The sequence below is a fragment of the Pieris brassicae genome, chromosome 6, assembly GCF_905147105.1.
Source record: "Pieris brassicae chromosome 6, ilPieBrab1.1, whole genome shotgun sequence".
Classification (NCBI taxonomy): Eukaryota; Metazoa; Arthropoda; class Insecta; order Lepidoptera; family Pieridae; genus Pieris; species Pieris brassicae.
Window position 1 is genome coordinate 6,394,722 of NC_059670.1, and position 24,867 is coordinate 6,419,588.

Here is a 24,867-nt window from a genome sequence, read left to right on the forward strand (position 1 = left end):
CTAGTATATTAATTATTAGATATTTGTCATATCTATATATATGGGAAATATTTTTTTAGAGTTGGTTACACAAAGGCGGCAATCCAAATTCCAATTTCTATCAATCAATTAAATATTACAATATAATATAAGCTTAACCATCGATTGTCGAGTTTCGACAGGTGTTTACTTGTTAAAATTTATCTAATGTTATTTAGGTGTCACATTTAAAGGTCTTATTTCTAAAACAATGGCAGAAAGGAACAAACGGCAAAATGTGCCGGTAAAACGAAACAGAACTTTGGTATGTTAATAGAATTTAGGACAGTTTTCAATTATTATTATTATATATTATGGATTATAGAATATAAATACTAAGAGGAACTTTTTGCTGCCCGTGACTGTAGTTTTTACCTTGTTTATTGAAAACACTAGATACAATTTTAAAATAAATTCAATTATTTAAGATCTAAGAAAGCCTATGTTGATAGAGTAATACCATTCGAAAATGTACAATGATTTATAAGTCTTAAAATTAATTTATATATTAAGATAAAACTATTAATAACTAATAGTATTACTCATAAGTCTAAACCACAAGTCTCAAAACTTTTAATGAAGTTTTTCTGTGTATAATTTCAGGCTGTTCCCCTGCTTATAACATCTTTATTATCTCTCGGAGTATCCTACTATGTGTATAACTTGATAAATACTCCTCCTGAAATGCCTAAAGTGAATCTAGAAGCCTATTGGGGTCCATATCCTATGAAATCAAATCCTGATAAGTCTATCAGGAGCTATTCTGTCGAATTTTCTGAGGTGGTAAGTGATAATTTTTATGTTACCATGTCTATGGTCATCACAAAGATCTTGTGTTCAACAAGTTCTTGTATAAATATTCTGGTAAAAAAGTTTATCATAATTTCTATACTTAAAGCTTTGGGATTTGGTTAAATCTGTAGCAATTTGCATAATTATGTTTAAAGAAAAAACTGCAAGCTGGTGAATTAGATACACCAAATTATTTCTCATTTAAGATCAAATCTTTCTACTGTTTAACATAATAATCCTTTGTAAAAATATGTCATATCATATAGCAGATAGTATAAAAATTTTTGAAATGGAATTGGTCCTATAGTTCTCTTTAAGTGTATGTAAGACTAAAGGAATATTACAATATGTACAACCTTCTTAACACATGATTTAACAATTTACAGATGGTGAATGAGTTACGAAACCTTCTGCTCCATAGAAGACCATTCCAACCACCACTTGAAGATACAGGTTTTAAATATGGTTTTAATTCCAATTTTCTTACCCGAGTTCTTGACTATTGGCAAAATAAATACAATTTTGCAGACAGGCAAAATTTCTTGAACAAATATGATCAATATGTTACTAATATTCAGGGACTTGATATACATTTTGTACATGTGAAGCCAAATGTAGGGTTTGATGTTGATGTAAGTTTTTTTTAATATTAATTCTGTAAACATTTTTTGCTATTTTTAATACAAAGACTTCTAAATCTTGGGAATGATACAAAAAATTTAAAGAAATATAATATAGTTTTGATCAATGTATGTAATGTTTTCTCTTAGTTAACCACAACTATTTTAATATAATTATAGTATCCTATGTTTTTTATACAAAATATTATATAAAATAAAGTATAATAAAACTATAATTATATTAACTTCAACTTATTTTTTTTATTAATAGAAAGTTTCTTTATTATTCTATCTACAGATAGTTCCTCTATTACTTCTACATGGCTGGCCCGGCTCCTTTAGAGAGTTCTATGAACTCATACCAGAGTTGGCTTATAAATCAGGAAATGATTTTGCAGTTGAACTAATCATACCTAGCTTACCTGGTTTTGGATTTTCACAGGTAAGTAATTAATTAAATAATTAGAATATGTAGCTTTCTACCAGTTGTTCATAATTATGAACTAAAGAAATTTAAGTAGTTTTCTGTTTAACTGTGATAGATTCAAAAAGTTATAGTTTACATATTTTTGTTGTTAATTTGAATATATTTAAAAAAGAATTTGGATAATAAACTGACAAGTCTTTTATGTTATTGAATAATACTTTCAAATGTTGTCAACACTGTGCTGGATCATATTTTGATCATATATCATATTTTGGATGGATGGTCTTAATAGCAATGGTTGTCTCCTAAATAATGTAAGATTTAAGATGACATTATCCTGTAAGAAGACCCCTAGAAGCCCCTCATAGATCAAAACCTTATTGGACAAAAGCAAAATAGCCAGTTTGGAAATTAATACAAACAAAACTAAGTTGAACATAGACATCTATGGAAACAGCCTTGAGAATGTGATATCTCTTAATGTCCAAAGAAATAAACAAAAGAATTGCTTGCCTATAGAAGAGACTACTACTTGCTGATAGAAGTAACAAAGAACAAATATATATTAAGAAGACGACTTAACACTTCTTTTTTTCCTTGCATAAGGAAAGATGTATGCTTAAAATAAGTTTTAGTTACAAAGATGATACGAGATCTTTACCACCACTTAAAATGGATATGGCCAGGTCAAATGTTGAGATGCAAACTTAATAAATTCAGGACACCAGTGTACTCTGTGGTATACATAGATGGAACAGAAGACATAGGCACCTAAAACACAATGGTGATATGACATCCGCCTGATCTTGGGCCCATATTGGAGCAGATTTGCCAATGAGAGATCTTGGGCCTCCCCAAGGCCTCCCTATGCAAAAAGACACAACGAATAGCGAGATATTTTTTTTAACGGACATGTTATTGTGATTCCGAAATTAAAGTTATTGTATGTTTATTTAATGTTACAAACAACAACGAACAAAAGTACAATTGTTCAATATTTTCTGTTTGAGTTGCTTGATTTCTTTTGACAGTTAGACCATCAATTTTGTTAGTCATGCAAATCATTTTTTTTTAATTTAAAACTCTACTGCTGGATTGACTACAATATTTTTTTTTGTTTTTGTTTCATTATATGTAGACATTGCTTGGTAATAAGTATATTTTATGTTATTATGGTTTTTTATCTTAATATTATTATATGTTATATAAGATTATTTTTACTATTGTCAACAGGCTCCTGCTCGACCAGGCATGGGTCCATTAGAAATGGCTGTAGTTATGCGAAATTTGATGGAACACATTGGGCATGAAAAATACTATATACAGGGTGGTGATTTTGGTCATGGAATTGGTTCAATAATGGCAACATTGTTTCCTGATAAAGTCTTGGGTTTCCACACTAATATGCCAGTTGTCGGACATCCTATGGGGACTATTTATACACTTTTTGGTAAGATTGCATTGGCATAGTTAATAAATTATGTAAAGTATAAAGTTACTTACTGTAAAAAAAATTATTATAGAGTTTCTTTATATTAGAAAAAAACATGACATGTAACTAATTGTGTTGAATTTTTTATATTATGAAAAAATATTTTCTAATATACTTACACCGACAATAATAGTTTTTAATATTTTTTCAGGTTCAATTTTTCCAAGTTTAATAGTGGAACCGGAAATACAAGACCGGATCTACCCACTCTCTAAACAGATTTCGTTTTTATTAGAAGAAACTGGTTATATGCACCTACATGCAACCAAACCAGATACAATAGGTGAGACCAAGATTTTTAGAACAAAGAACTTCTCTTTAAAGATTTTTATGAGTGTCTCTCTCAGATGATGCAAGTAACCCAACATTATATTATTTTACTCTGCACACGTGAGCAAAAATTTATTAGATAGAAAATACACTACACTACATACATACACACAATTACACAGCTGGGATTCAAATGCCAGTCCAGGTGCATTTGAATTTATGAATCCAATATGTCAAAAACATTTAATTAAAACTTGTAAAAATCTCGACTCTCAAGTACCGTCAAATAATTATCTGTTCCAACATTTTGCGAGTGGTACACCATACAGCCATGTCTACACTGACCATGCTTGTCAGTGTAGACATTCATAGCTTTTTAATCCGCCAAAATTTTTATTCCAGGCATAGCCCTAACAGACTCCCCAGCAGGTTTAGCAGCTTATATTCTAGAGAAATTCTCGACATGGGCAGACCCTAATAATAGGAAAGCGAGTGATGGAAACCTTTTGTCCAACTATATGTTGACACATCTCCTGGATAATGTAATGGTGTATTGGGCTAGTAATTGCATTACGACGTCGATACGACTGTATGCGGAGGCCTTTAGTAAGAAACAAATAGCGTATGGGATGGATATGTAAGTATACCTTCACTAGAAGCTCTATAATATTATTTACCTACAACTTTTTAAAGTTCAGTTCGATATTTTAACGCAATATTATCTTTAAGTTTTATCACAGTATATAAGTGAATAAACTTATGTACTCTGTAATGCAGTATGGGTTAGTAAATATGAAAAGTAGCTTGGACTAGCTTATCCCTTTGTTTCCTTTTGATATCTTTGTTTATTTTTTCTCGCAGGCTAGCTTGCCTACCTTTTACTTGAAACCGGCATAAAGTTATAACTAGAGCCAATTTAAAAAAAGCTATGAATATTGTGTATAGCATATGTGGCGTTTTATTTACGGTCGTATTTTGAGTATGGAATATGATGAGAATGTAAAATACGAGAAAGTAATGGCGCGTTGCGTTTGAATGTTATTGGTAAGCGTGAATACGGTCGTTCCACTTGACTATGACTAAACTAGAGGTACTGTTAACCAATCACAATCGTCGAAACGCTGTCATTTTGTTTTTTTTATCTTTTTCTTATGACGTATTGTAAATATAATTAAAACCAATTAATATCAATCGTCTGCTAAATATTGGCAAGTATTGTATATACTAAAATATACCCTATATTACACCAACATTTGTCAAATTAACGAAATATTATTTTCAGGATACCAACAAGCACTCCTACTTGGGGTATAAAATTTAAGCACGAAATTTTCACTCAACCCGATATAGTTCTAAAGCTTAAATATAAGAACTACTTACATACAACAATAGTGGATGGAGGAGGTCATTTCGCCGCCTTTGAGTCGCCTAAAATCCTGGCCAAAGATGTGTTGCAAGCTATTATTACTTTTAGGGAATTTTGGGGTGTAAAGTAAGTATTTTTATATATATAACCGGTTATATTTTTATAGCACGGGGCAAACGGGCTGCAGGAGGCTCATCTGATGTTAGTGATACCGCCTGCCACCTATGGCCACTCAACACGCACCCACATTGCAAGAAGGCTCGCTAGTGCGTTGCAGGCCTTTTAAGAATTGAAACGCTCTGCTCATGAAGGACTGTAAGTCAAATTGGTTCGGAAATACTTAAGAGGGCAGCTGGTTCCATATCGTGATGGTGCGCGGCTCAGTTGTGGAACGACGGACGTCGAGGTGATACGGGTGGTATTTCGTTTTATGCCTCTATGTCCGATGATGAATCTCAGCTCTAGGTAAATGCGATAGTAGATGGAAAGTGACTGGTCGTCGATGAATCTAATCGCGCCTCGTTGGATACGGTCTCTGCAGTTAGGCTATGGAATTCACTTCCCGTCCCTATTCGCTTAGCTCCTTCTCTATCTTCGTTTAAATTTCTTCTGTACAAACATTACCTGTCCACATCGTATCCCTAACTTTCTTTCCAACTACTGACTGACGTGAGACTTATCTTAAATTATCGTGATTTATGTGTCTTTTTACTTTCTATTTTTAATGTATCATCTTTTTAGTTTAGGTTGTTTTTTTGTTCCTATTTAGTTTTGTCTAACATGTATTTTTGCACTTCTTGCCTATCTTATGTAATTTAATACATTTTTCTTTACTTCACTCACAGTGGTTGCCTGGAAGAGATCGCTCGAAAGCGATAAGGCCGCCAGTTGCCCTCCTTTTTATTTAAATATGTACAATTTTTTTTATATTGTAATGTAACGAAGTGTTAATAAATAAATAAATAAGGTCAAGTGGAAGAAGCTGGTACTGGGGAGCTGCCGCCCAGAGGTGAATTGTACTCCATGTGGCACTGAATTTGCGCTTTATAGAGATGCAAGTGATGGCCTGGAGTGAAGTACCGTCTTTTGTTGCTGAGTACACCAAGCTACTTAGAGGCTGATTTAGCCTTCTTAATTCTAATGAAGAAGAGGGTGGGATAGAACACAACCTGTGGAAGCCCAGCGTTCACGGGGTTTGAGGTCGGACAAGCTCCGTCGGTGACAAACTTAATGTTCCGATCAGTAGGACAGCTGAAAAGTTGAAAAAATGAAAAGCCAGTTGCATCATTTCTCGGGGAGCCCATAGACTGTGAGCTTCGAAAATAGAGCTCCACATCCACCCAATCAAAGGCTTTATCTATGTCTAAAATTACCGCCAGCGCCTCTGCCCAATTATGTGTAAGGTAAACGAACTCACCAGCGAGCGATCGCGACGAAAGCCGCACTGATCACCACTTATCAGGTGTGGCCTCAGATATTTCAGGAGATGGCCGTTCATTTGTTAAACAATTTTTTTCTAACATTTCAAACCTTACTATTTTATCAACACATAATTAGAATTTATACAACTTTTTATATACCAGCGGTCTAATTGTCATTTGTACATGCTTGTAATTTTATTATCTTTTTATGTGTATATAGATTAATCTTAGGTGCCCCTACTAACCCCAGTTTTCCCTTGAATAAAAAACTTTTTAAGTCTCATTTTTTATTTTTTCAGAACAGTGAATCAAACCCCTCAACCTGAACCAATAAAAGCCACTTCAGTTCATGAATTCACCGTCCGGGACATATATGGAAGAAATATAAAACTTGAAAAATATAAGGGGTATGTCCTCTTAATAGTGAATGTAGCCTCACAATGCGGGTTGACCAACAAAAATTATGACCAATTAAACGAATTATATGACAAATACTCAAAAAGTAGGGATTTCAGAATTTTAGCATTTCCCTGCAATCAATTTAACAGTCAAGAGCCAGGTTCAGAGCAAGATATAATTAAATTTATTAATAAGAGAAATGTTGAATTTGATGTCTTCGCAAAAATTGAAGTGAATGGTGACAATGCTCATCCCTTGTGGAAGTTTTTGAAAAGGGTTCAAGGTGGTTCACTAGGAGATTTTATTAAATGGAATTTCTCTAAGTTTATAGTTGATAAGAATGGGGTCCCAGTTGAACGGTTTGGGCCTAATGTGGATCCTATTGACTTAGAGCCGTATTTGGCTAAATATTGGTAACTGTATTTAGTTATTTAAAGATAAACTTAACCAATTACCCTATATTAAAAATACATACATTGGTGAAATATATATCACAGTGATTAAATTATAAAACTTTGGGGCAAATCCAAGAATGTCTAATAAATAAAATTATTGGATTTTAATAGCGTAAAACTATTTGCATGTTGCTGATGATATTAGTTGGTCAAAGACCAAAATAAACTTATAATTATCTTGCTCCAATATTCCACTGGTTAGTTGTTGAAAGGAAGTCTATGTATTCTCATGTTTAGTTGAATTTATATTTTTTTGTATTATGCATATTTTAAATATATAAGTTACTGTTATTAAAACTGTGCTCAAGGTTTCATTACTTTCATTAATATAAAGAAAATTAACACAACATTTTAAATGTTTTAGTTGTTATATATTGTACTATGAGTCTATTTGCAATTTGCTATAGCTGAAAAATTATTAGCTTTACAACATAGGAAAGAAATGTCCTGTTTTTCCTTAAAACTATTTTTAGTTTTACTCATACTTTACTTTAATTCCATTACAGTGCTTGATAAATTACTTGATACAAATTGTGTGGCATAGGTCCAAAGTTTTAAAGGAACTATGACAAAATTAATCTAATTTAATTAAATATAACTAACTAACTAATATTGTTTATTATTGCATTATTAGATATACATATAAAAATAAATATTAACTTTGGAAATGTAACTTTATTGACAAGTTAAAAATTAAAGTACAGTTGAAAGCAAGTTTAAACAGTTTGCCCTGAAAGTCTTAGGCGGGAGAAGTCTTGCAAAGTATTTCTAGAACTTGACTCACTCCATTGGAGATCAGGATTTGCCGCAATCATCTATAATTTTTTTTATTTATTGACCAACATTAAAGGAGAATTTTTGTGAGGCTGTTATTGATGAGCACCCAAATTTAAACCTCTGTCCTGGATTCAAATTTAAAATAAAGCTTTACGTATTTCAATATTGTATTGGAGGTAGAGTGAAAATTACATATAAACATTGTTGAAATTATATTTGTTATGAACAAATTTAATTATCAGTGAAACAAAAACGAAGTTGAAATGTTAATTAAGGGAATAACTATATAGTTACCAGTTTTTAACTACTTTATTTAAGCTATATACTACCTAAATTGTTATTAATCTGATACTATGTTGAAATACATATTCTAGAAAATTTATATACAAACAACAATGAACTTGTTAATTTATTAACTAATTTTTATTCATATAGAAGCTGTATGGTGTACTAATATTTATGTATTATGGTAATGGGTAAGGTAAATAGAAAGATATATACACTATATATTATAAATAAATACACAACAAATGAAATATATTTTCTTTATTTAAAAACACATTTAATCATGTTTTTGAAACCACCCAAAATAATATTTTAAATCAACCATTTTTCTATATGTGAGACAAAATAAATACAGCAAAAACAAGCTATAATAATATCTACCTTTCTATGATACCAATATAAGATCCAAAATGTAAAAATACTGAAAAATTATTAATTCAAAATATTACTTTCTTACACAAATTATTTACTATACTTATGTGGTTGAGTTTATTGGTAATAATTTTAATCAGATATAAAGTGTGGCAGTTATCAATAAAAAGAGGAAGGCTTTAAAGAAAAATAGTGCCAAGTAGATCACCGACTGACTGCTTTATTTTTTTTACATTTGTTACTGCAATATCTAGCAATATAAATAGGCCAATCTAGTTTATTATATTTTCTTTACGTACTGCTGATGGTATGTCTAATTTCTGCACAATTTTTCTCTTAACATTTATTAATAAACTCAAGCACTTTTCTAATCTACTTAAGGTATATCCTTAATAACCTCAGCCAGTTGTTCCCTGGAGAACATGTGGAACATTGACCCTGGAGTCATAGTGACAACTTCCACATTACTCTCTGACAATTTCTCTTCCATTACTTGCTTTAGAATTGTCAATGCAGACTTAATTGCCTCCTTAAGTGTCATGGACTTGTGGTACACCTCCTAAAAACATAAGATTATATATTAATAGCTATCTTACTCAAAATAAAGTAAATAAAATGTATTATTATTATAAACACTGAGACACAAACACTGAATTTAAAATAAAATTTCAGATTTCAATGTTAATTTTTATATTCTTGCTTATATTGTTATGGCAGTCCACTGATAAATTTCAAAACTTGAAAGAACCTTTAAACTCTGCTGAGCTCCTTCACTTCCTGAGCCAATTGCCTTAGCATCGTACTGCACAAATGTACCACTTGGATCCATATGGAATAGTTGAGGTCCTTTCTCATCAATGCCTATGACAAAAATGTAAGTGTTGGTGAGCTGATTGAGGGAATTCTTTCTTTAGAAGATTAAGAACATTATATTATTGGCAATGAATTTTGCTTTAAATACCTGCAAACATAACAGCTACACCAAATGGTCGAGACATAGCAGTCCCACTATCATCATCACTATCTCCAAATTGAATAGCCAGGTTAGACACAGCCTGGGCACATGATTCAACGCTCATCCTTTCATTGTATACAAACCAATGGTTCTGGCATTCTACACGAGCTCGTTCAATTAATGTTCTAAAACAAACAAATAAAAAAAGCTGTTATGTACATTGCAAGAAAATGACAAGCCATGTAAGGTACTACTTTAGTATTACCTTGAATCAGCCATAAGCCCGGAAACAGCACATGCGATATGGCGGTCTACTTCAACGATCTTTTCAATTGTTGTCGGCTCCATCAAAGGTGATGTGATTCTTTTTTCGACCGCCAATACAACACCCTCAGAAGTGCAAATGCCGATAGCAGTGGAACCCAACTTAATTGCTTCTATAGCATATTCAACTTGGAACAGCCTACCTTCAGGGCTGAAGGTATTAACACCGCGGTCGTACTCTGAACGCGTTAGAAACATCTGCAAGCCGGTATTTTCAGGTTACTAAGTTATAATTATTAATTAAGGAAGTAAAAATATGTACTTACATTGGTTTAGCTTTTATATTGTGTAAGAAGACTTTTGATTTAGGCTTTATACTTTTTTGTCAGCGCCTCATAAACTTTCAAGTTTTCTATTCACAAGAATGACAAACAAAAATGCAAAACTACTGATTGAGCAAGTCGATAGTGACAACGACAGCTACCAACTACAGAGTACAGCCTACAAATGACAAAGCTTTATTACACAGACTGGTTGCCTTTGCCTTTCCCATTAGGGATAAATTAATATCATTATTACACAGAGAATTTTATTTCTACTAACAATGCAAAAACTTCGTACTATACTCCTTAAATTGATAGATTTTTATGGGGTTTTATTGTTAATTATTATTTAAATGATGATGTTAACGTATAAATTATAATTTTATACACACACATCGATATTTTTTTAATTCCTTAAAGTAAGTTAATTCATATAGTTTTTACACACACATATATATATATATAGTATATTTATATATATATAAAGTAATTATACGTACATACTCATCATCGATTATAAAAGAGAGATTAAATAAAGTGTTTTTTTTATAAATATTTAATATGAAAATTAAACAACTATATATATATGAAAATTAAAAAAACAATATATATATATATTTGTTTAATTTTCATATTAAATATTTATAAAAAAACACTTTAATTAATCTCTCTTTTATAATCGATGATAAGTATGTACGTATAATTACTTTATACGTATTATTTAGTAGGTAAATAAATACATAGAATATTTGAGATTTATTGTGACGCAGTAAATTTAGGCCACACTAATTAGTTTTTACAATAACAAATAACAATTATACGTATAATTAATAAAAGAGGACAGACAAATAGAATACATTTATGCCCACTAGACCAGTATATTGAACTTCTAGTGGTCGAAAGTTTTTAATAAAAATAGGTAACGAATCGCTGAATGCAAATCTCTTACTAAAAATGTATTGTCTATTTAAGTTATACGTCATGGTCCATACAATCATAAAAAATCTCTTTATTATTGTGTGTGTTTGCAAAATCTCTAAAAAAGTGTTGTAAATATCTTAAGAAGAAAATAAAGTTTAAGATATACGATTCTAGTACGTTCTATAGAGATAAACATCGGTAGACTGCTTGAATTGCAATTTTCCAAGACCATCTTAAACAACAACACTAATCTAACGACAGGTGTCAATGTGTTGCATACTTCAATGCCTGTCTCAATTTCTTTGCAACGTGTGCAGGGATCTGTATGGCTGTTGAAACATATGTGTCCATAGACTGTGATTATGGTACATCTAACTTATAGACATTGTACAACAGTATATATATAGTAAAAGTAAACACGGTTCATCGACAGTATATATGTATTGTATGTCGGTTAAAGACGGTCATTGTTTCCAGACGATGATGACATAAAAGTAGAATTTTTACGTGCGTGGTCTGAATTTATTAAGTAGGTAAGTTAAGTAGAACTCCTCCACAACTATTTTAGCAAAGTAATTATATTATATAAAATTGAAGGTCTATCCCTGACTGGACATTTATTAATATTGTTACGAGCTAGGGGATCGGATAGAAAATGCCGTGGATTTCTTCAAGGGTTTATTTATTGGTAAATCAAATGAGGAATTTATGGGCACAAATTAATAGCAGAAATGCACTTATAGCACACAAAAACAATCACTTATTACTTCACTTATGCACACTTCACACAGTACTTTATCACTTATATTCACTTATATTCACTTTTATCGCTTCGGTGTTTCGCTCTTGTAATCGCATTCAAAACTAAGTGACTAGTCGCGTTTCGGCTCGCTTATATATCCCTGGGAATAATTCTAAACAATATTCGAGAACTTTCTAGGCGGGCTTGCTACTGAGTAGCGATTGCACAATTCTAGAACGTTCGCACTCTTTGTCTCTTTCGCACGTTGCTCCGTCCTTGTCGTACGGCGTTCTAGAGTGCTCGTCTAGTTTCGAGAAAGTTCTGATCTTCTCTCTCTCTCTCTCGTATCATTTCGTCCTTGTCTCACACCTAGAAAGTTCGGTCTAGAATATTCCTTCACCAAAGGGGTATAACTAGGCCTGAAAACGCCTGAAAACGGGTCTCCTGAAAACTGCACTACTCGACTACACATGTTCTGAAACCGACTGAAAAAAGGTTTCAGCTTCCTGAAAACTAGGGTAACATTATGAAAATTACAATTTTCTAATATGTGATTGACCCTCTCCTGAAACGGTCAGAAATCATATTACAGCTTGCTGAAAAGTTCTCTAACTAGTGGAAAAATCTAGAAACATTGCAGTCGACCCGTCTTCGTAACACTACCCCTTCTTTAGACATGCTCGTCCCGAGCATCATTACATCCTTTATAGGGAGCCAATCGATTTATGTGAACGACTTTCGGTTTGCTCCTTAAACCACCCACTTTCTTTATGCGATAGGTAACGTCATTTATCTTCGTGACTATCGTGTATGGACCGTCCCAGTCAGCTTGAAGCTTTGGTGATTTGCCTTTTCGTTTTGTTGGGTTATGGAGCCATACTTGCGAGCCTTCTTTAAATTCTATGTGATTCGTCTTTCTGTCATACCTAATCTTCGTAGTCTCACTTATTTTACTTTGTGATGCTCGTACGTGTTCATGGATTTCGTCCAGTTTATTACGCAGATCCGCAGCATATTCTGTAACACTCTCCGGTGTGTCAGGTGGTCGCCCAGTTACAATATCCGCTGGTAATCTAAGTTGTCTCCCAAACATGGCTAAAGCAGGAGTAACATTTGTGGTTTCATGAACCGCAGACCGGTATGACATTAGAAATAATGGAATATACTTGTCCCAGTCTTTTTGATGGTTGTCCACCAGTTTTGCCAAGTGCCTTTCCAAAGTTTGATTGAAGCGTTCCACCATTCCATCTGACTGTGGGTGATATGGAGTAGTCCGCGTCTTATGAATTCCCATTAATCGGCACAATTCTTGAAATAGTAGAGACTCAAAATTTCTTCCCTGATCACTGTGCATTTCCAAAGGTACTCCAAATCTAGAGAATACGTCATTTACAAGTATCTCAGCTACTGTAACTGCCTCTTGATTGGGAATAGGGAATACTTCGGGCCACTTCGTAAAATAATCCATAACAACCATGATGTACTTATTTCCTTTTTCTGTTAACGGAAATGGTCCAGCTATGTCAACTGCTATCCTCTCCCATGGAGCTCCGACATTGTATTTCTTCATACTCGCTCTAGTTCTCGACTGTGGGCCTTTAACAGCTGCACAAGCTTTACATTTCCGAATCCAGTCTTCTACATCTTCGCGGCAATGTATCCAATAAAATCTCTCTTTAATTTTCAAAAGAGTCCTTTTTACACCTAAGTGTCCGCCTGATGAGCCGTCATGAAACATTTCCAATATGTTGCGAATCTTGGCTCTTGGCACAACTAACTGTAGATGAGATGCATCCCCACGAGCGTTTTCCCATTTACGACATAACACCCCATTATGGAGAACTAAGCTATCCCATTGAGCCCAGTAACTCTTGGTCGTGGTGCTAGTAGATGCAACATCATTCCATCGCGGCTTTATAGCTGAAGATTTCATCCAGTCCAGAATTGGTTTAATGTCAGAGTCTTGTTGTTGCTCTTCCTGAATTAATTTACCACACCAATCTGGACTAATGGTATCCGTTCTGAGTATCCTCACATTGGCAACCTCTCTACCTTCGTGTCTTGTACAATGTTTACAGTCTTCCTCACATGGCCTACGAGACAATGCATCTGCGTTCCCGTGCGCTCTACCCTTGCGATGTTCAGTAGCAAAGTCATACTCTTGCAATTGTTCGATCCATCGAGCCACTTGTCCTTCTGGGTTCTTGAACTGAAGTAGCCATTTTAATGCAGCATGATCTGTTCTAAGACGGAACTTGCGACCTAGTAAGTATTTACTGAAATGCTGCAGCGTCTTCACAACAGCCAGTAGTTCCCTCCGAGTGACACAGTAGTTTCGTTCTGGTTTCGATAACGACTTGCTGAAGTAGGCTATTACTTCCTCGCGCTCACCTTTTACCTGTGATAGTACACCTCCGATGCCAATTCCACTGGCATCTGTATCTACCACATATTCGCCATCATGGTCCGGGTAGCCTAGTATCGGAGTCTCACATAGTTGGTTCTTGAGCTCATTAAATGCAACTTCACACTCTCCATCCCATGTGAATTTTCTCTTCTCTTCGGTGAGTCTGTGAAGAGGTTTTGCAATATCCGCGAAATTTTTCACGAATCTTCGGTAGTAAGAACATAAGCCTAAGAAAGCACGGACTTCAGTTTTATCTTTAGGTACTGGCCATTCCTTCACCGCAACTATCTTCTCGGGATCTGTTCGAACTCCGTCCTGCGATATAATGTGACCCAAGTAGCTCACTTCTCTTTTAAAAAATAAACATTTCTTTGGACTTAATTTCAGGTTGGCTTTATGGAGTCTGGTGAGCACCCGTTGCAGATTCCGTATATGATCTTCAAAATTTCTCCCAATGATGACTACATCATCCAAGTATACTAAGCAGGCTTGTCCTATCAGTCCTGACAGTACTTTCTCCATTAGTCTTTCAAAGGTAGCAGGCGCATTGCAAAGCCCAAACGGCATAACTTTAAACTGCCATAGTCCTTTTCCAGTTGAGAACGCTGTCTTCTCTTTATGACTTGGGTCTATCTCCACCTGCCAGTACCCACTTTTCAAGTCTAAAGTTGTAAACCATTTTGCCCCACTTAAGGTATCCAAGGTGTCATCTATTCTAGGTAAGGGATAACTGTCCTTCTTTGTGATATCGTTAAGACGACGGTAGTCGACGCAGAACCTTAAACTGTTATCCTTTTTCTTGACTAAAACTACTGGAGAGCACCAAGGGCTGGAAGATGATTCAATGACATTATGATTTGACATTTCCGCAATCATCTTGTCTATATTCTTTTCATATGCGACAGGTACTCGTCGCGGTCGCAAACGTATCGGTGCTTCGGTTCCAGTCTCAATTCGATGTTTAACTACACCTGTCCTGCCTAGATCTCCATCGTGTGTAGCAAACATGTCTGAAAATGACTTCAATAGTTCCTTTGCTTTCAACATTTCTTCTTTTGACAAGGTTACCTTACAGTCCTTTAATACTTCTTGAACTATATCTCGTTGTTTACTGACTGTACTATTTTCAGTGATGGATCTATAGACGTCATACCCACCCTTCAATGTATTACCTTTTAGAGAAACTACCTCATCTCTACACTTGAACGTGCCGTTCTTCAAGTCAATCTTACAGTTGTAATGCTTCATGAAGTCTAAACCGATAATACAGTCATCCACGATGTCAGCAATAACCACCTTATGTCTGTATGATCTTCCCCCAATCTTGAAGGTAGCGATACCTTCCCCTCGAACGGTTATGTGCTGACCAGTAGCTGTAAGGAGCTCTACATTTCCACCAGAAAGGCTTTTGTAAAATGACTTCAGAAGTTGGTATCTAATTACTGTCCGGGAAGCTCCAGTATCAAGGGTTAACTCACACCTACATCCGTTTACTTCTCCGTCGATAACAATGGTATTCCCATCCTGAGTTTGAGTGATCATAACTTTTGGGGCCTTCCTTACAGAACCGGCCAGCACCCGCCCCGTGGTCCTGGCTTCTACTCGTTTCCCTGCCGCTGTTCAGCGGCAGTCACACCCGCTGCTTCCGGTTCCCCACGTCTAGTCTTTATTTCGCCTCTGAGATCTTTTTTAGGGCATGAAAACCTCATATGCCCTATTTCCCCACAGAGGTAACAGGTGGGTCCACGTTGGGTACTTGGTTTTTCCGTGACAGCCCTAATGCGGTTAGGTCGATGATCCTTGCAAAATGCTTCCACCTCCAACGCATGGGCAAGAGCATCCTTAAGTTCCTTATGGTGACCGAGGTTCACAGCCATTCGAATTTCACGGTCTCGAATACCGTCGACAAAAGCTTGAACCAGCATCTTGTCTGCAACATCTGGTGAGGATGCGTAGGCCTTCCTTACCAGCTTCTCTATTTCAAGTCCCCATTTTTGCAAACTTTCATTTGTCTGCTGTATTCTATCTTTCAATTGAGCCCTGTAAACGTGCTCTAAATGTGCGTCTCCATACCGTGATTCCAGGGCATCTAGCAGTTGCTTCAACGTCACCTTACCTTTCTTGGTATCTAATATGGAGAGGGCTTCGTCTCGCAGTCCCAGAATAAGGGCGGTAACAGCTTGATCGTCAGTCCACCCGTTTGACTCTGCTACAGTCTCAAACTGCAGCTTGTACGCGCCCCAAGAAGATGTACCATCAAAGGGAGGCACTTTCACATTTCCAGGTGGTGCTACAGTCGTGACAACACCAGAGGTCTTCAGGCATTGGATTTCATTTTCTAATCCAAGGATACGTTTATCCTGCTTGGATTCCAAATTCTCGATCTTTTCATCTACCTGTATTTTCAGGTCACAAAGTTTTTCTCCTATACGGCGAGCCTGCTCCTCTTGACGTCGTGCCTGCTCCTCTATCATGCGACGTGTCTGAGCCTGTTCTTCCATCATTTGGCGTGTATGTTCGTCTTGACGGCGTGCCTGTTCTTCTTGACGGCGTGCCTGTTCTTCTTGACGGCGTGCCTGTTCTTCCATCATTTGTTTTGTCTGTTCTTCCTGACGGCGTGCCTGTTCTTCTTGACGGCGTGCCTGTTCTTCTTGACGGCGTGCCTGTTCTTCCTGACGGCATGCCTGTTCTTCTTGCCGGCGTGTCTGTTCTTCAATCATTTGACGTGTCTGTTCTTCCTGACGGCGTGCCTGTTCTTCAATCATTTGGCGTGTCTGTTCTTCCTGACGGCGTGCCTGTTCTTCCTGACGGCGTGCCTGTTCTTCCTGACGGCGTGCCTGTTCTTCCATCATTTGTCGTGTCTGTTCTTCTTGACGGCGTGCCTGTGCTTCCATCATTTGCTGCAGAGCAAGGAGGATGTTGCCATCGTTACTTTCACCCATCCCGCGGTTCGCATCGAAACTTTGTCGCCGGGCGGCGTCGCGTGCTGATTGCGCCCTTGTCTGCACTCCCTCCGCAGCTGAAGACTCTGCCACAGACTCCTCTTGATTCTCCCTTGGAGTAATTGGCATGTTTCTATCCCACTTCTGACACCAAAATGTTACGAGCTAGGGGATCGGATAGAAAATGCCGTGGATTTCTTCAAGGGTTTATTTATTGGTAAATCAAATGAGGAATTTATGGGCACAAATTAATAGCAGAAATGCACTTATAGCACACAAAAACAATCACTTATTACTTCACTTATGCACACTTCACACAGTACTTTATCACTTATATTCACTTATATTCACTTTTATCGCTTCGGTGTTTCGCTCTTGTAATCGCATTCAAAACTAAGTGACTAGTCGCGTTTCGGCTCGCTTATATATCCCTGGGAATAATTCTAAACAATATTCGAGAACTTTCTAGGCGGGCTTGCTACTGAGTAGCGATTGCACAATTCTAGAACGTTCGCACTCTTTGTCTCTTTCGCACGTTGCTCCGTCCTTGTCGTACGGCGTTCTAGAGTGCTCGTCTAGTTTCGAGAAAGTTCTGATCTTCTCTCTCTCTCTCTCGTATCATTTCGTCCTTGTCTCACACCTAGAAAGTTCGGTCTAGAATATTCCTTCACCAAAGGGGTATAACTAGGCCTGAAAACGCCTGAAAACGGGTCTCCTGAAAACTGCACTACTCGACTACACATGTTCTGAAACCGACTGAAAAAAGGTTTCAGCTTCCTGAAAACTAGGGTAACATTATGAAAATTACAATTTTCTAATATGTGATTGACCCTCTCCTGAAACGGTCAGAAATCATATTACAGCTTGCTGAAAAGTTCTCTAACTAGTGGAAAAATCTAGAAACATTGCAGTCGACCCGTCTTCGTAACAATATAATGGATATATAGTTACTAAGTACAGCATTATTTTTAAATCGGTCCAGTAGCTTTAAGTTAATTCGTTACATATACCAAATTCAAAGTAGTAGTATTAGTCTAGATGAGGTTGCAACTTTGAAAACGAATAGGTGCAGTATGTACCAATTATTCCTGATAGAAAGTAAAATTGTTTAAATTTATTTTTATATATTTAATATAAGAATATAATCTACATAATATGTGCCACATAGTTGATTGCTATTAAAAATATTACCAATTTTAGACTGATAGAATATTCAGCTGTTTGATCAAAAATGCAAAACAAACAAAATAATGTAATATATATATATGTAAAAATATGTGACCAAATCATGTTTTTGACACTATAGGTCTCTAGAGTAATTTTCGCAAGACCTCTACATTTTTAACTGCTATTTGATACAAAAAAAAATATTTTACAGTTACATCAACAAACATTCAAAATAATATGGCGGGCACGAGTGGAGGTCACTCACCTAAAACAATACAAGGTATAGATAATATAGAGAAACAGGCCAAATTTTATTCTTTAAAGTATTCATCGGGAGAACATGGCAGGTTGTATATTCTTAATGATCACGTGTTTCGGTATTACATGTCGCCCACCGGAGAGTTCTTGGATTATCCGAAACCTCAAAACCCAAACGACAAAGCAAAGATTGTTGAAAAGAATCCGGACAGCTACGGGTATGACGCATTTAATAACTCTACACTACGGAATGCAAAAACACATTATATTGTAGAAACCGGAGATATTAATATTATTTTCGATAACATAAGCGGAACAATGGCAATACACGACTCTCGGAAAAGTAAAGATGTTTTTAATGAATTCAATTCTTTATCATATGAGGATCATAGTTGTACACAGACAATCACACAAAGCCCTGATGAGTATTTCTTTGGAGGAGGTATGCAGAACGGTCGTTTCACTCATAAAGAGGAAGTAATAGATATTGTAAATACTAATAATTGGGTTGATGGAGGAGTGACGTCCCCGTGCCCTTTCTATTGGTCTACGCACGGTTATGGTGTCCTAAGAAATACTTGGCAACCCGGTTTGTACGATTTCGGAGCATATTCCAATGAAATCATACAAACAAGTCACAAAGGAATTGATTTTGATGCATATTTCTTTATTAACTCTAAAGCTAGAGACATTTTAAGAGATTATTATGAGTTAACAGGAAATCCACTAATGATGCCCGAGTATGCATTTTACGAGGCACATCTAAATGCTTTTAATCGAGATTATTGGGTGGAGGTTACATCTAACGTTCGTGGCGCTATTTTGTTCGAAGATGGAAAATATTATAAATGTTATCAGCCTAAAGACATGGATGGTAAACAAGGAATTTTGGAATCACTGAATGGTGAAAAAGACAACTATCAGTTTTCAGCGCGAGCCATGGTAGACAGATACAAGAGGCATGATATGCCACTCGGTTGGTTTATACCAAATGATGGATATGGCTCTGGTTATGGCCAAACTGATACATTAGAAGGAGATATTGATAATTTGAAACAATTCTCAGGTTACGCAGCAATTCATGGTGTTGAGGTTGCTCTTTGGACCGAGTCTAATTTGGAACCTATTGATCTTCTCAATCCCAAAAAAGGTGATAGAGATTTAGCTAAAGAAGTCAGTATAGCAAACGTAGTTGCACTAAAATGTGATGTCGCATGGATAGGTAGCGGGTACTCGTTTGCATTTAGCGCTGTAGATAACGCCTTTCGTATATTTGTCAGAAATACGACACGACGCCCCCTAATCATCATGGTGGATGGTTGGGCTGGGACACAAAGACATTCAGGAATCTGGAGTGGGGACCAAACTGGAGGGCAATGGCAATATATTCGATTTCATATTCCGACTTATGTTGGTGCAGGCCTTTCTGGGATTCCGATTGTAGGCTCTGATATGGATGGTATTTATGCAGGAGATTTAAGGGAAGTTAATGTACGAGACTATCAATGGAAGACTTTTACACCCCTTCAGTTGAATATGGATGGGTGGGGTCGGTTTCCTAAAACTCCTTTTAGTTTTGATGAAGAAGCGACCTCTATTAATCGAGCATACCTAAAGTTTAAAGCAATGCTTTTGCCATATAACTATTCATTAGCGTATGAAGCAACACAGGGGTTGCCCATGGTACGAGGTATGTTTTTGGAATATCCTAATGAAAATTCATCATATACAAATGACTCAAAATATCAGTTTATGTGGGGATCAAATATTCTCGTCGCTCCCATTTACAATAGTAACAAACTCGGAGATGATTCAGTGCGTGATGGTGTATATCTACCGAAGGAGGGACAGATATGGATAGATCTTTTTACGGGTGAGAGGTTTCAAGGTGGAAAAATTTACAACAAAATACTCACGCCATTATGGAAAATACCGGTATTTATCAAAGCTGGGTCAATTATTCCAATGACGAATCCCAATAATAATCCTTATGAGGTGGAAAGAGAAAACAGGATATATACCATTTATCCTAATGGGAAATCCAGTTATGTAACATATGAAGACGATGGCATATCGACACAGTATTTGGAAGGACAAAATGCAAGCACAGAAATTACAGTAAGTGGCCCAAAATCAAATTCAGTTGGTGATTTGTTAATAAAAATAGGAAAAACCAACGGAGATTATAAAGGTATGATAAAGGAACGAACAACCATATTGCAAATAATGTCCTCTAAAAATGTAAACGATATGAAAATCGCTATAAATGGAGAAAATTTAACAATTGAGAAAGTACACACAGAGGAGAAGTTCAATGTGGGAATAAATTGTTTTTGTTTCACAGAAAACTTTTTTTTAAATCCATTCATGAAAGAATTTAGCAATATTGGCCAAAAGTTTCTGCTGATAAAAATAGAAATGGTAGATATTGTTACTACTGAAATAAATGTCAAGATTAGGGATTATTCATGTAAGGATTTCAAACAAACATTTGGCAAAATAGATGAAATCAATTCAAATCTAGAAATTCCATGCTTGAGAGTAGATAACGACGAAACAACACCAACAAGTGTAACACTGGATTGGGATTTAGTTAAAGATATTGACTATTATGAAGTATTAAGAGATGATGTAATTTTTACAAATATTACAGATACAAAATTTACTTTTGATTCATTTACAAATGATACAGAACATGCTTTCAAAATTCGGTCAGTTAAAAGCAATAAAGCATCAAATTGGAGCAAATTAGTCAAAGCAAAAACTTGGGAAGACCCATTTAAACATATTATTCCAGGAGTGAAGGTAACTTGTAATTTGCCATGTCAACCAAATCAGGAAGTATTTAATATAGCAAATACAAATCCAGCTAAGATCTGGCATACACATTGGACAGATAGAGGCCAAGCTAAATCTGAGCCATTGAAGCTAAAATTTGATTTAAATGATGTGTATGATGTTGCAAAAGTTGATTATTTTCCTAGAGATGATGCAGGTAATGGTACATTTCTTGAACTGCAATATAAATATTCTATTAATAATAAGGAATGGTCGCCTCTATCAGAAATTATAAGATTTAATCACAACAGTCAAACTAAAAGCATTGATCTGAATGCTCGATTCAGATACATTGAATTTATTGCAACAAAAACTGTTGGGGATTTTGGTTCAGGAAAACATATGTTATTTTATAAAAAGTAATGTCTATCCCTTAAAATAATAATTTATGTTTTATTGTTTTGTATCATATATAACCTCTATATATATATAAGTATTTGTCACATTTTTGCATTTATTTAGTAACACTCCCAAAGCTTAATTGCGAATTCTGGAATTGGAATATGGACAAATTTCATATGAAATATTAATTTATTTATAAAACACAAATTTACTTAAATGGTCAATTCTGCAAATCTTCAGCATTTCTTACTGCCACTATAGTACACACAGATGTATTAGTATCAAACACACAACTTATAGACAAGTCTTCTAGTACACAGCTGTATTCATGATCAGGGTATTTAGTTTTTACATACAAAGACCTTGGATCGTCTGAAAGTAAAATTTCAATACTAGTCTTAAAACTCACTGCCCTATCTCCAATCAATGTATGAAGTCTTTCTAATGCTTCATTTGTGAATCTGACATTATATGTTTGTGATGGAGGATTTGTTATCCAATTTGGTACTCTGATACCATCACTAATGTTCATAATCCTTTGAGGAGGAGTGAACCGTTCCTGGCCATCTGGATTTCCCCTATGTACAGGAGATTCATCAATCCGATTTGTGCTTAATGGTGAAACAGCAGATATGCTTTGAATGGGTGAGGGTATTTCATCATCAAATGGTGAATCAAGAGTATTAATATCGACACCTATGGGGTTTTGGACACAGGGGCTGGGTCTGAAAATTAAATTAGACATTAATGTTTAATGTACTGTAAAATGTAAGTCTGTCAAATAAATATACAAGTACAAAAATACTCAGTTATAACAAATCATTAATATAATTGAATAAATTTGTATCAACAAGTCTTGCATTTATTGACAACCTTATTACTTATAATTACGTTGATAGAAATATATAATGGCTTTTTGAATTCTAGAGGAATGCAGAATTGGTTGAATTTTATATTTATATAATTACCTCCCACTATTTATTTGTAAATTATTTAATTCCAAAGTATCACTTGTCCCTTCAGTGGGTGGTCGATCCAAGGAAATGGATGAAAATGTTTGTATGGGATAATCATATTGTGGAATATATGGTTTTATATCAAGAACAGGTGTGCCATTAATCATGTCCACACCACGGAAAATAATTTTGTTTCCTGAAACATACATAAAATACAATTGAGTCTGGGGTTTACTTTAGAAAAAGATACCTGCTGTGTATAAGATATTCATGCAAAAATGTAATCATCAACAGATAGGAATTGTTAAGAAAAGATCATATTCTTTTACAATATCAAATTTGAGAACCAGTTATGTGCATTAATGTACAGTAGGGAGAGACAAGTAATATCTACCTTCAATATTATGTATCTTGACCAATGATAGACCTATAGGGCAAGGCCTATGTGGGGACCTAGTGGAAAATACCCCCCTTTTCTCACCAGCTAGACGTGGTGGCGAGATTTTAGGTGGCGGACTTGTACTTGCAGTAGAATGGAAATGAAATATTATCCTGAAATGTAAATATAATTATTAGTCCCACAAAGGTAGATGTTGAGTCACCACCTCTATTATAAATATAGAATGACATACAATTCCCAAGAGAACATGTAGATTTTAGTGTAAGTAAAACCATTTATGTATTTAGCAATGAATTCAAAGAATATTACCATATATTTCAGGAAACATATAGTCTACTATAAATATAAGAAAATATTTTAGAATTCGTGAGGTTATTTGTAAGTTGTAATCTCTAGAAATGAATTTGAAATTTCTTTCAATAGAAAGCTACATTATTCTTGAGTGACATTAGACTTAGATTATTTAATAAATATATTTGGTGTTTATCCATTACTTATTATACACAAAGAAAATGTTATATTTATATTAATATAAAATGTCATTAGAGTAGAATTTGTTGATTTTGTAGTATTAAAGTATACCATACAAAAACTTCTCTAGAATTTTTTTATTTATTTCAGAAATACATACATTATCCTTACAGATATTATTAGAGACCTAATCAACATCAAACTCAAAATAGGATAATGAGTATCTAACAAATCAAATTTGGCAAATAAAAAGTACCATATATTTTATAAATTCCAATTACAAATTAGAATTGATATTAAGTATATTATATTCTAATTTATAGTCATTATTTATTTCTGTGGAATTCATAGAAAAAGGATAAAACCTATTTAAACAGTATTGACATGAAACATACCACATATGGGAAAACTCCTCTAAGCCACTCAATGCATGTTCAGGGTTATTAAATGTGTCTGTATTTATAACAACAACACCTTTAGCGTTGGATAAAACTGAGGGCTGTCGAGGTACTGCACGTTTATTCTCAAAGGTTGTTTCTATATATCCTATTGGAGAATATGAGATATCTTCTGATGGTGATGGTGTATCTTGGCTTTGTTGATTAGAAATGTATGTTGCTGCTGAAATATAGTACATTTTCTTTATTTTATTACTATTATATTAAGCATTAAGGCTGTCATGGACGTTTTCGTAGAGATCCCAACATCTTAAGACAAAAGCATTAAACAAATAAAAATAATTATCAATCTACCTGTCTCTATACAATTGGCACATCGAAATCCACTCAACATTGTTTTGACTGTTTTTATTTCTTTACTGTGTTCATGTTTAAGTGCCGCTAGCTTTTGCCTGTAAATTCACAAATTATAAAACGTATATTTTACTAGTTATTTGGAGGTAATAGTATCAGATAGTGTAACTAGCTAATATTAGAATCTATCTCCTATTGTAAATCAATGACACAGATGCCACAGGCATCTGTGTCTAAAGTAAATCCGTTTACAGTAGAATATTAATAAGCTTACCTTAGATTTTTTAGTTCTGTTCTAGTCAAGACAATTTGGTTTTGGTAGTATTCAAGGCTTTCAGACATTTTCTTATTATTAGTCAACTCAACGTGTTAAAAACCTAACCAATTGCTTATCGTTGAACGCAAGTTTACCACAGCATTTTTAAATTAGAAGAC

General features: G+C 34.9%; 4 protein-coding genes across 5 annotated transcripts; 2 read left to right on the forward strand and 2 right to left on the reverse strand.

The window, feature by feature from the left end:
- Positions 1 to 7,568, forward strand: LOC123710800 (juvenile hormone epoxide hydrolase-like). Its single transcript, XM_045663014.1, has 9 exons — positions 1 to 283; positions 622 to 801; positions 1,197 to 1,442; positions 1,729 to 1,872; positions 3,091 to 3,307; positions 3,501 to 3,632; positions 4,022 to 4,256; positions 4,902 to 5,111; positions 6,706 to 7,568. The coding sequence occupies exons 1-9, from the start codon at positions 230 to 232 to the stop codon at positions 7,220 to 7,222; spliced, it is 1,935 nt and encodes a 644-aa protein (XP_045518970.1). The 5' UTR covers positions 1 to 229; the 3' UTR covers positions 7,223 to 7,568.
- Positions 7,569 to 8,619: 1,051 nt separating this feature from the next.
- On the reverse strand, positions 8,620 to 10,397 carry LOC123710803 (proteasome subunit alpha type-5). Its single transcript, XM_045663020.1, has 5 exons — positions 10,240 to 10,397; positions 9,915 to 10,171; positions 9,656 to 9,834; positions 9,443 to 9,555; positions 8,620 to 9,253 (listed from the first exon to the last, which is right to left on the reverse strand). The coding sequence occupies exons 2-5, from the start codon at positions 10,169 to 10,171 to the stop codon at positions 9,071 to 9,073; spliced, it is 732 nt and encodes a 243-aa protein (XP_045518976.1). The 5' UTR covers positions 10,240 to 10,397; the 3' UTR covers positions 8,620 to 9,070.
- A 1,146-nt stretch (positions 10,398 to 11,543) lies between these two features.
- LOC123710609 (probable glucan 1,3-alpha-glucosidase) lies at positions 11,544 to 21,874 on the forward strand. The gene is made up of 2 exons (XM_045662627.1): positions 11,544 to 11,690; positions 18,627 to 21,874. Exon 2 carries the CDS (start codon positions 18,653 to 18,655, stop codon positions 21,872 to 21,874), a length of 3,222 nt encoding a protein of 1,073 aa, XP_045518583.1. The 5' UTR covers positions 11,544 to 11,690; positions 18,627 to 18,652.
- Positions 21,875 to 21,971: 97 nt separating this feature from the next.
- Positions 21,972 to 24,867, reverse strand: LOC123710610 (tRNA (adenine(37)-N6)-methyltransferase-like). Of its 2 annotated transcripts, none has more exons than XM_045662630.1 (6): positions 24,707 to 24,867; positions 24,433 to 24,530; positions 24,076 to 24,298; positions 23,204 to 23,361; positions 22,822 to 23,005; positions 21,972 to 22,578 (listed from the first exon to the last, which is right to left on the reverse strand). In XM_045662630.1, the coding sequence occupies exons 1-6, from the start codon at positions 24,772 to 24,774 to the stop codon at positions 22,074 to 22,076; spliced, it is 1,236 nt and encodes a 411-aa protein (XP_045518586.1). In that variant the 5' UTR covers positions 24,775 to 24,867; the 3' UTR covers positions 21,972 to 22,073. The 2 variants fall into 2 exon arrangements, with proteins under 2 accessions (XP_045518586.1, XP_045518584.1); XM_045662628.1 differs by having other exon boundaries at positions 24,076 to 24,301; positions 24,707 to 24,866.